The sequence below is a fragment of the Triplophysa rosa genome, linkage group LG18 (assembly GCF_024868665.1).
Source record: "Triplophysa rosa linkage group LG18, Trosa_1v2, whole genome shotgun sequence".
Lineage (NCBI taxonomy): Eukaryota > Metazoa > Chordata > Actinopteri > Cypriniformes > Nemacheilidae > Triplophysa > Triplophysa rosa.
This window is the reverse complement of record NC_079907.1, coordinates 19,931,475-19,942,633: the sequence shown is the minus strand read 5'-3', so window position 1 is coordinate 19,942,633 and position 11,159 is coordinate 19,931,475. Positions and strand designations below refer to the sequence as shown.

The 11,159-nt window shown below is 36.6% G+C and overlaps 2 protein-coding genes across 2 annotated transcripts; one reads left to right on the top strand and one right to left on the bottom strand.

Moving 5' to 3' along the window:
• Positions 1-209: 209 nt before the first annotated feature.
• Positions 210-6,209, top strand: cep55l (centrosomal protein 55 like). The gene is made up of 9 exons (XM_057358651.1): positions 210-298; positions 443-642; positions 877-1,137; positions 3,146-3,190; positions 3,298-3,439; positions 3,554-3,825; positions 5,181-5,252; positions 5,337-5,462; positions 5,553-6,209. The coding sequence occupies exons 2-9, from the start codon at positions 457-459 to the stop codon at positions 5,760-5,762; spliced, it is 1,314 nt and encodes a 437-aa protein (XP_057214634.1). The 5' UTR covers positions 210-298; positions 443-456; the 3' UTR covers positions 5,763-6,209.
• A 214-nt stretch (positions 6,210-6,423) lies between these two features.
• rbp4 (retinol binding protein 4, plasma) lies at positions 6,424-10,901 on the bottom strand. The gene is made up of 6 exons (XM_057359308.1): positions 10,773-10,901; positions 10,583-10,685; positions 10,362-10,498; positions 9,557-9,663; positions 8,161-8,373; positions 6,424-8,066 (listed from the first exon to the last, which is right to left on the bottom strand). The coding sequence occupies exons 1-6, from the start codon at positions 10,823-10,825 to the stop codon at positions 8,047-8,049; spliced, it is 633 nt and encodes a 210-aa protein (XP_057215291.1). The 5' UTR covers positions 10,826-10,901; the 3' UTR covers positions 6,424-8,046.
• Positions 10,902-11,159: the final 258 nt, after the last annotated feature.

Genomic DNA, 11,159 nt, shown 5'->3' with positions numbered 1-11,159 from the left:
ATGAATGTGTGACTGGTTCATTCGATTTCATTCTTTTAAATATATAAATATTTATTAAGTTGTGTATTTTAATTACTTATATGCTGTTACATTATTTTCATATTGTATTATCTTATATGATTTAAATTCCTTAAGACGTCTCTAAAACCTTTATTTTGATGTTGAAGAATTTATGTTTTGAAAACTGATCGCGCCGTCAACGGATGTGACGCAGGACGCGCAGCTTTTAAACTTGTCTTCAGTGTTGCGGAAGTGAGACGTGACCGTTTCTTCTTCACGCATTGACAATTTTCTCATCGTAAGTCGGTATTTTGTTTAATTGGTTCTCTTTGCATTTATTAACATTCTCAAACGATCCTTCACTGCGTTTGATTTGGTGTAAATGTTCAGTGTTTAGCGTTTATTTGCTCTGTGGTTATTGTTATGGTTGATTTCTCCTCAGAATTCATTCCAGATATGGCAGCGAATGGAGCCAAAGAGGCTCTTGTGAATAAACTGGGCTTTAAAAGCAGCAGCAGCTCGAAGTCAGCAGAGATGGAGATGGAGAAGCTGAAGAGAGAGAATGAGCAGCTGAAGAGGAGTTTAGAGCAAACGAAGAGAAATGGAAAACATTCAGATCCTGACAGAGCCAAACTGCTGGAGGTGATATTCATATTCAAAACGAGATCTAATACGTCATCAGAATAATAATGATAATTGCCTTTGAAAAACAAAGAAAATTGAGAATGAAAAATGATGCATTAAAACATTTAATGTGCACGATTAACCTAGTAAGTGCAGAAATAGAATAGTCAGTCCCTGATTTTGTCTGCTTCTGTTATCACTAATGCAAACAGATTTCTGACTTTCTAGTGATTTTCTATCGTGTTATCACAGAGGATTTTAGCCCTGGAGACGCTGAGAGAGAAGAACTCTCAGCAGCTGCTGGGGAAAGATCAGGAGATGTCCAGTCTGAGAGAACAGCTGCGGGCCGCACACGGGGACGTGGTGTCCTCACTGCAGGACAAACTCCTGCAGAAACAACAGGAGGCTCAGCAGAGAGAGAGCCAGTTTCAGGCCCTGTCAAAAGAGACAGAAGACCTGAAAAACAAGTGTTGTGCTGTATCTCAGAGGTGTGAAGAACTCGAGAAACAAAAGGTAGGGCGTTGACTTTAGACCCTCGCTTTAACCAAAAGTGAAAGTCATTATTTGCTCGCCTATCATGTTACTTTAAACCTTTTTGATGTTTCTTTGATGACACACATTTTGATGGATGTCTTGGCTAGGGGTATTTCAATATACTGGTTTTGACAATGACCATAATATTACTAACTGTGATTACTGACAGCGTTCCAATATGACACACATGATACTATAGCAATACGTAATGCACCAATTTTTGCCTTAAGAGCCGTAATAGTTACTCGACTCAACTTTATTTATATAGCGCTTTTTACAATTTTCATTGTTACAAAGCAGCTGTACATGAGACATATTGACTATAAGTAAAACAATTTAAGTTATACCTGTAAAAACAAGAAAAAGGTGAAAACACAGAAGACAGACATACCCACATACAAAACACTCCACACACACAATATGCACACGTACTAACACACATAGACATAGACACACACACGGATGCGCAGATGCGCACGCACACACAGACGCGCACACACACACACAGAAGCACGCACAGTGAAAGCACACATTTAAGATAAAGGAGAGAGAAACACAGGTCAAATATTAAACTATAAATTATAAATAAATTATATAAATTCCTATATGCAATATTAATTAAAACTTTAAAATTCTAAAGCAGCCCCCCGGCCAGGCAAATAGTGCAAAAAACAGTATGCAAATGGTGGCAAGGAACCCAAAACTCCAATCGAGAAAAAAAAACCTCAGGAGAACCCAGGCCCAACCAGGGGATTCCAGTTCCCCTCTGGCAAAAGCTGCTGCCTCTGCACAAGCTCCACAGAGCTTGCACAACAAGGCTAAATAAAAATAAATAAACTTACTAATAAGGTAAATGATAGATTTAAGATTACCATTAATAATCTAATAGCATTTGAAATTTTGTAGTGAAGACGTGTCAGGTGACCGCGTCCTTCTTTATCCAGCTCTATCATCTCAGCTCTTGTCAGGTCGCCGCTTCCCATTCTCCACTCTACCATCAGGTCTGGGCATGAACTGCATCCTGCTCGCTGTCGTAACCTTGGAACAATGAGACAAGACTGGCTGAGAGTAGAGTACTGTTCTGCACTCCTTGATGCAGAACAAACTATTATTAATGCGATTTTACAAATATTTTGAAAGCGTTTATCAAATAAAAAACATTTATTAAAACATATTAATGGATGTCACACAATTTTAATTATTGTGAATTATTTGGACCACAATTCTAATTTTGTGAACATCTGATATTGTCCAGTGTTGGGTGTAACTAGTTACTAAGTATTTAGTATCTGTAATTTTATTACTTTTCCCATGAAAAAGTAAAGTAAGGGATTACTCTGACTTCTGATGTAATTAAACTAAATACTTTGTGTAATATATGTGTGTGCAATAGTGGCTCTAGTCTGAACAGTTGAATATTACACTATTGAATATGTAATTAGTAACTAGTAATTAATTACTTTTTCAGAGTAATTTGCCCAACACTGATTATGACATACCTAGTCTTTTTTTCCCTTATATTAAAACTGGAGTACAAATATAGCTTTCAAGCTCAAAATGATGTAAATTGACTATAATGTGTGCATTATACCTGAATTCTATATGGCAGCTATTACAAAATTCAGATGTGTTGATGATCTTCAGGCAAATGGGTGCAGTGTTAAGTTCACACACTAGGTGGCAATGTTTGATCAAGCACATTTATTTACTTTGAGAAGTTGTCTGACTGGTATGTAACCACGACAAACTCTGCAAGGAATTATTATTGCGCTGATTCATTTATGTTTGGCTCACGAGAGACGTTATGGACACACCGTTGCTATATTTGCAATATGCAGTACGGAGTCGAGTGCATTATTTATTTTATGAAGTGTTTGTTCCTTAATGACAATATTAAGGAAACATTGTCATTACATTTCATTGTAAGTCTGATCGGTGTGTGTGTTTTTCTATGTGTGGTTCATGATGTTTCTCCATCATTGTTCAGGGTCCCTCTGGTGAGCAGGCAGCGGTTCAGGAGCATTTGAGGGATGTAAGTTCAGTAGATGGATGCGAGTGGTCAGGATTTCAGTTCGACGTTCTTGATGCGGCCTGCTGACTGATGTTCCTCTCTTTCTCACACTCTTTTGTTGAGTTCAGGCTCTGGAGAAGAACCAGAGCTGGCTGATTTATGACCAGCAGCGGGAGGCCTACGTTCAGGGGATTATGGCCAGGACCCGGCAGCTGGAGACTCAGCTGAATGAAGCGCTCCAGCAAGAGCACAAAGAAGCCAATTCAAATGGTAGAAAAGTCTTGATGTGAATTGTTAAAATCATGAGATCGGTCACGTCAGGTTTTGAAAGTCTTGATTGCATGTAGTTGGTCTACATATCGAAGTGGTGTCTCATACACACAGGAGAGTCGGGGCAGCTGCTGGAGGCCGAACAGGCCCGGGCCAGCCGGATCCAGGCAGAACTCAATGATCTGAGAGTGAAGTATGAGGAGAGGAGCAGGGAAGCGGCGGAGGCCCGTGAGCAGCTGCAGGAGGAGAGGAAGAACAGCAGAGAGGCTCTGTTAGAGGAGAGGAGGTGTTCTGCTGAACGATCCGCCCGACTTCAATGTGAGCTGGAGACGGTCAATACCAGACTAGAGGAGGAGAGGAGGAGAGTGTCCGAGCTACTGCAACAGGTACTGTTATGCAAATGATGTCTTTTCAGCAGTTCAAAGGGATAGTTCACGCAAAAATGAAAATTCTGTCATCATTTACTCACTTTAAATTTCTTTGTTCTGATGAAAGCAGAGAGTGCTTGTAACCAAACAGTTCTTGGCCACCATTGACTACCATAGCAGGAAAAATGACAATGGTAGTCAAAAGTGCCCCAGAACTGTTTGCTGTCCTACATTCTTCAAAATATCTTCTTTTGTGTTCAACAGAACAAAAATATTATAAAGTAATTTTTCCTACTATGGTAGCCAATGGGGTCCAAGAACTTTTCGGTTGTTAGCATTCTTCCAAATATCTTTCTCTGTGTTCATCAGAACAAAGATATTTATACAGATTTAAAACAAATCGGAGGTGAGTAAATGATGACAGAATATTTTTGTGGGGTGAACTATCCCTGTAAATACACCAGGACCAGTGTTGGGTAAGTTACTCTGAAAAAGTAATGAATTACTAGTTACTAATTACATATTCAATAGTGTAATTAGATTACTCTACAAATTACTCTCTCCAAAAAGTATTTAGTTACTTATTACTAATTACTTTCTGTATCCTACATCAACCTTGATTAGTTAAGTGATTCAAGGACAGACATGAAACGGCTCTTTTAATTCATTCAAATAAATAATATTAAACTACATAAAGTAGTATTATTATTAACTGACCAAAGTATTACAAATGTGAGAATTATACATTAAAGCATGGATTTTAAAGTTAGACTTTGAATTTTGATGTCAATTCCACTATTTCACACACATATTACACAAAGTATTTAGTTTAATTACATCAGAAGTATCTGTAATTAAATTACAGAAAAATAAGAGAAATCCCTTACTTTACTTTTTCAAGGGGAAAGTAATTAAATTACAGTAACTAATTACTTAGTAACTAGTTACACCCAACACTGACCAGGACACCCTGAAGTAAGACATTTTCATTGCTTATTTGTTTACCCTCATGACACCACACACCTTGATGCTGATATTGTTTTTATGCAACACAAAAGAAAACATTTTCAAGAATCTTGAAAGCAATAGATTAAATGAAGTTTACCCAAAAGGGAAATTTTCTTAAGTTAAGCACAAACATTAAAACAAAAAAATGTAACATTATTAAAAAAAAATATATATATATATATATATATACTGTATATATATATACATATATATATATATATAAATTGTGAACCATTTCATTCAAACCTTTCTGTTTACTGATAATCTTGATTCGTTCCTCAATCAAACCTACTGTAATATAACTCAAGGATGAGTTTTCATTGTGTGAACTGCCTTTCTAAGTAGCATGATTTTATTTTTTTAAGGTGAATGTCTTGCAGAAGTCTTTGGTGAGGCAGCAGGAAGAGAAGAAGAGGATCTCTGTCCTTGAACAGCAGGTATTCACATCATCATCATCATGTTACAGATGATAAAGTTGTGAACGAAACATCCAGCACGTCTCTCCACGTTTATTCCTGCAGATCCATTTGTCGGCCAAAGAATCTGAAAGTGAAAAACTGGAGCGTCAAACTTTGCAACATCAGCTCCACAAAGTTTTGAAGGAGCTTCGTAAGGCCAGAGACCAGATTACACGACTGGAGTCTTCAGTGAGTTCTGAGATGTTCTCACTGAATATCGCCGGGACGCTTGTTGTGAGTCACGTGTATTGATGCGTATGTTTGGATGTTGTGTTTCAGAAACAGCAACGAGAGTCTCGATTCTCCGAGCCCAGCTCTTGTAACAGGATGGATTTTGAGAGATTGACTATTCAAGATCAAGCCACATCTCCATCTAAAGTCCAGAGCTTAATGAACGAGAGCTTTCTGGAGTGTCCTGTCTGTTGTGCTTCCTACCCCGCCAACCAGTACAGAGAGCTCCTCGCTCACCTCGACCTCTGCTTCAGCTGAACCCCCCTCACAAACACACCAGAGAGATTCTACACACTCCTCCTTCACTGCGCTCACAAGCTTGTTTTGATTCCTGCTGTTTTAGGGCTTTGCTTGTCACCATTCCAAAGATATCTCTCAGTATTTTATATTTTCTGTCATTTTATTTTGTTTCCAAGTGTGTTAATAGCATCAAACTTTTGAATTCTTGAATTTCAAAAGTTTGAAGAAACCTTCCTAGAACAATCGTAGAGGTATTTGTTTACATGGGGAATTTAAAAATGTTTTAATTTATGAATTCTAATGTGAATTTTATTGTCTTGGTTTTCTTTATGTGCAGGATTCTTTTAACATGCAGTACTTATGTTTATATTTTGAAGTTCAGTACTATACAGTATACGCGACCACTGTACTTGATAGTTAACCATGAACATCAGTGAATCATCTGCTTGAATTAATAAAAACAAAACCTATGATAAAAACACTTTGTGTCTGTATGTATCCTCTTATGCCTCTGTAGTGTTATCATCTGTCAGTTTTGACTTTACAAACCAGATCGGCTTGAATTAACTCTGGCATTACACTATTTAAAGCTGGGATTAATGACCAGACAGAGGAGAGAGAGAGCTAATAATATTTAAAGGAAGGTGCAGAGAATAATAAAAATAAGGTGAAGAGTGAGTAAAGAGAAAACTTTATTTAGAAATATAATACATTGTTATAGTATATAGTTTATACAATTTACTAGAAATAGTTTTATTATGGCGACATTTGAGTATTTATTATAATATATTCATACATAATTCAAATATTTAAAAAAAATGTGGTGGGGTGTATGGGTTATATAGTTACTATACTGTATATGTGGCTGGAATTGTGGAATTGTGTGACCAACACGATCTCATGGAATTCGTAACTATTTTTACGAGGTGGCTAATTCGTACATTTAAATCTTATTCGTACATTTCAGTACGGCTTTAGTGCCAGTAATGTTTGGTTTAGGGGAGGGGCTAAAAGAATACTTTGGAATACTAATAAGGTACATAAAACAAAGGGATCAACAAACAGAGGACTTGGCGTTCCTCTGCTTGTTATTTTAAACAACATCAGTTTTACAGTTTTGCCTCATTAGACATTATAGTCTACAATTCTAAGAAAAGAAGTCGAAATTATGCGTTAAAGTCAGTACTGTGACACAAAAAGTCGCAATTGCCTAAAAATGAACTAAACAAGAAATTCACAAACAACTATCACATTTATTCAGGACAGTACTAAATAATATATGACATTTCTATGAACCCAGATCACTCTTATTTTGTTAAAATTATTCCAATTTTGCATATTCGGCAAGGGGTATGAAACTTATGAGCATAACTACTTTTTATAATGCTTTTGTCAGAGAAGTCAGAGAATCACCAATTGCTGTTTACATTAATTGCCTGTTACAGTTTATATTAATGTTTAAATGAAATCGATGACATTAAAATTCCAAGTAATCCCTTTGGTAGTCTAAAATAATTTTCAGATGTAACTGTAATTTGATTACCACCCATTTAAAAGTAACTGTAATGAAATAGTTACTCAAATTTAGCATTTTAAATACGTAACTAAGTTACATGTATTTCGTTACTCCCCAGCCCTGCGAATTCATACAATGTAGCCACCTCGTACATTATTTATGAATTCTTGCGATCAGGTGTCACAGTATTTATTGCGCTCAGTTACCACTTATAGACCACCAATCAAGTATGAATGAACCTAAAAAGAATGTTAGTATTTAGTTCCCATTCTGGGTTTTTTGACAACCAAATAATAGCCTAATATCCTAGAAATGTTCTCTTTAGGCTTTACTTTTGCAACCGTCAAATAACATTTTTAGAATGTCAAACTATAACCTTTTTTAAACTTAAAACCTTTTTAACTTAAATCTTTTCAACTTTATTGGAACACAACATTCCTTGATGGTTATTTTTAAGTTATATGTTTGCAACCACGCGAGTTGCGTGTCGGTGAGGGGTTGTCTGATTACACTCATTCTGAAGTTGATTGGTTGAACCTGCGAGAAAACTTTTTGTGAAATTTTCTGGATCACTGAATTCAATCATTCACATTTTGTTTTAGGATTATTTAGGTTTATTTGAAAAAGTAAGGTTACACTTATTTTGCTTTAAACAATTATATTCACATTTGCTGTGTGCAGATTTATTATGCTATCTTTAATATACTGTTTACTTATTTACATATTAACTAGACATGTAAAAGGTCAAAGAATACATCCTCAGTTTCCCTCCTGCGAAGTGATGATTCAGGCTGTGTTACAGAAGCCTGTCAAGTAAAAACAGTAAAAACACATGTCAAATACTCTGAATATTGAACAACGTCTGAATGTTCATGAATAAATGAGACTTAAGCGTCTTACCCGTGTGTTCAACACGTCTGTATTTGCCCAGGAGGCAAACGTCCTGTTTCCTTGCCGTCACATTCTTCTGATCGTCGGGTCTGAGGCCTTCAGGGTGTCGGGAGAAGATGAAAGAATAGCCATCCAGACAGGTTCCATCATAATCCAGCTCTCTGCAGGCGTAGTGCACTGCGTAGTTCTCATAGTCGGTGTCGATGACCCAGTGGTCATCATCTGCGAAACGGTCACCATGTCGCACAGTCAAATACAGCAAATATATAAGAGACATAGTTTTTTATTGCTAGAAACTGAACAGAAGAGGTGGTTGTGTGTCATCCGATAGGGGTTTATTTGTGTGGTAATGAACCTGCTAAAAGCTCGAAAAATGAACACACTAAAAAAAATATGCTGTTGGTTAAATGTGGAAGTAAATTAACCTAGAAAATTCCAAATTAACACAATGTCTAGGTGACTTTAATCCAATGGTTGGGTTTGTCCAGATTGAACCCAACCACGCTTTAAAACAACCCAGCGTTTTTTAGAGAATTTTTTATAAAAGGTTCTTCTCACTTTCACTAGGGCACCAATAGAAGAACCATTTTTGGTTCGTCAAATAACGTTGTAGTCAACGGTTCTACAGAGAAGCATTTCTTTCTCTCATTCTTTCAACCTTTTGTGCAACAGAATGGTTCTGTTATGATTTTTCATGTATTTTTGAAATACGGTAAAAAAAACGTCACCTTACAGAAAAAGAAGAACATGTCATTTTACATGATAAAACTGTTATTTTACAGTATTTTTCTGATACCCCTTGTTCCGGAAAATTGCCTTTTTACAGGATTTGTTTACAGTGTATTTTTGAAATATGGTAAAAAAAGAGTCCAATTACAGAAAAAGACTGTTATTGAAAAATGATAAAACTGTTATTTTACAGTATTTTACTGGCACCCCAGCTACCTGAAAAATTACTTACGGGATTTTTTACAATGCAGCTTAACAAAAAAGGATATCTTTATTTTTAAGACTGTACAGTAGGGTTGTTTGAATAATTAAATAAATAATTTAATTAATTTAAATAAAATATTGGGAAAGATACCTCAAGGTAAAAAAAGCTTGTAGTGTATGAAACTGGTTGCCAAAAATAGTCAAAAAATATATTTGACCTCAGAATAGCCATTAACCAACAAGAATCAAGCAGTGAAATACTTTTGTAATAAATAAAAAAGTGACTATTGACCCAGGCACTAATACAGCTTCAGTCTATTTGTATTAATGTATTGGTAAGAGTCCTTTTTAATTCCGTGTAAAGATGCTGATACCACTGTTGGGATGTCTTTGTGACAGAAACCATCTAACCTATTATTTATTCAACATTCAATCACGTGCTATCTTCGCATTTCTCAAAGTCATGACTTACATCCGGTCTGGAGATACGCAGCAGCTCCATAGTATTTCAGCTTGAACTTGGCGGGATCTTCAGTATCTTCAAAAGTACCAAACATGTTGGCACACATCTCCCAGTTACTGTCATACAGAGCGGGAAAAGAGTTAATCACACGAGAGTCGGATCTAATGAAAACATAAGGGCAATTCCGCGAAAATGTCAACCTAGCCACGAAAAAATTTAGTTTTTACCAGTGGTTTTTACTATGGTAACAGCACAGATTTGAACATTTGGTGGTTCAAATACCCACGCGAGATCTCTCTTCAAATTTGTAAAGCATTTGTTTTATTTTTAGTGCATGATTTTTCATAGTCAGGTTAGTGCCATTTTCAGGATCGTCACTTCCATAACGCTACATATTCCTCATAAATGGACACATGAAAATTATAATAACTATTATAATTATAAAAATAAAATAACTATTTTATGTTCTATAAAGAGGCATCCCTTCTCCATTCATTGGGTATTATTGCTTCAGGATTGTGCATTTTATTTTACAGAAATCCTACAAAGTTTATCGTCTCCCAAAAACCGCGTCCTTTTTTTGTCACATCCATAACGCATGTTTATTTCCCTTTTTTAAATAGAATTTTTTTTCATAGACTGACATTTTTTGATGTTTAGACTCTATCACAAGGGTTCTGTAAAATATAAACAGATGGTTCAATATAATCGTAACAAATTCATTCTCTGAGCATTTTTATGTCACATCCATAACACAAAATGTCACGTCCATAACGCTGGAATTGCCCATAACACAATTTCTGTTTGAACTCACTTCAGAATGATGACTCTGCCGATGGCACTTGCCGTCATGGTTCCGTCCTCCTCTATTTTGTAAGTGGCTACAATGTTATCGAGAAGGAAAAGTCCAACGGGGTCTTTCTTGGCCACAGCGTACCATGTTCCCTGAAACTGCAGCATGGAACACGATGAAAAACAGCAACTCAAAAGCAATGATCTCATCCAAACACACACGGCTTGAGGAAAAACACTTACCTTGTATTTGTCAAAGTCTTGTTTGACGGGGATGTTGCTCACCAGACAATCTTGCGCCCAGCACGTGGCCAGCACGCAGAGAGCTACGCAGAGCCGCAACATGCTGCAAAAATGCATCATCATTTTCAAATTGAAAAATTCACAAATTTGTTTGTTACATGTTGTTTGGAATAAGTAATGATGAACCTACCTTGATGACAGTTTCTGAAAATGATTTTTGCACTGGATTTCGGGGAGATTCATTATATATAGCAGAATGCATTCTGGGTCATGTAATAGTCCCACCCTAAAACTTCAAATTCCATCTGCAGCGTGGCTCTCATTGGACGGGAGTTTTTACATAACAGCAGGATTTGGTTCTCTTAGGCACTGTTGACCTCTGCACCACTGCGAATGTGTTTTTCCTCAGGTTGCAGCTGGATTGTGCAAGAGCTGCTGCCATGCCAAAAGAAACATCTGCAGTTTTCTAACACACGCCTGCCTCTGCCCTGATTTCTGTTGTTTTTGCCCACGTTCATACTAATAACTCTGTTCACACTGTTCATGTTGAATGAAGATTAGTCTTTCAAAAGAGAGA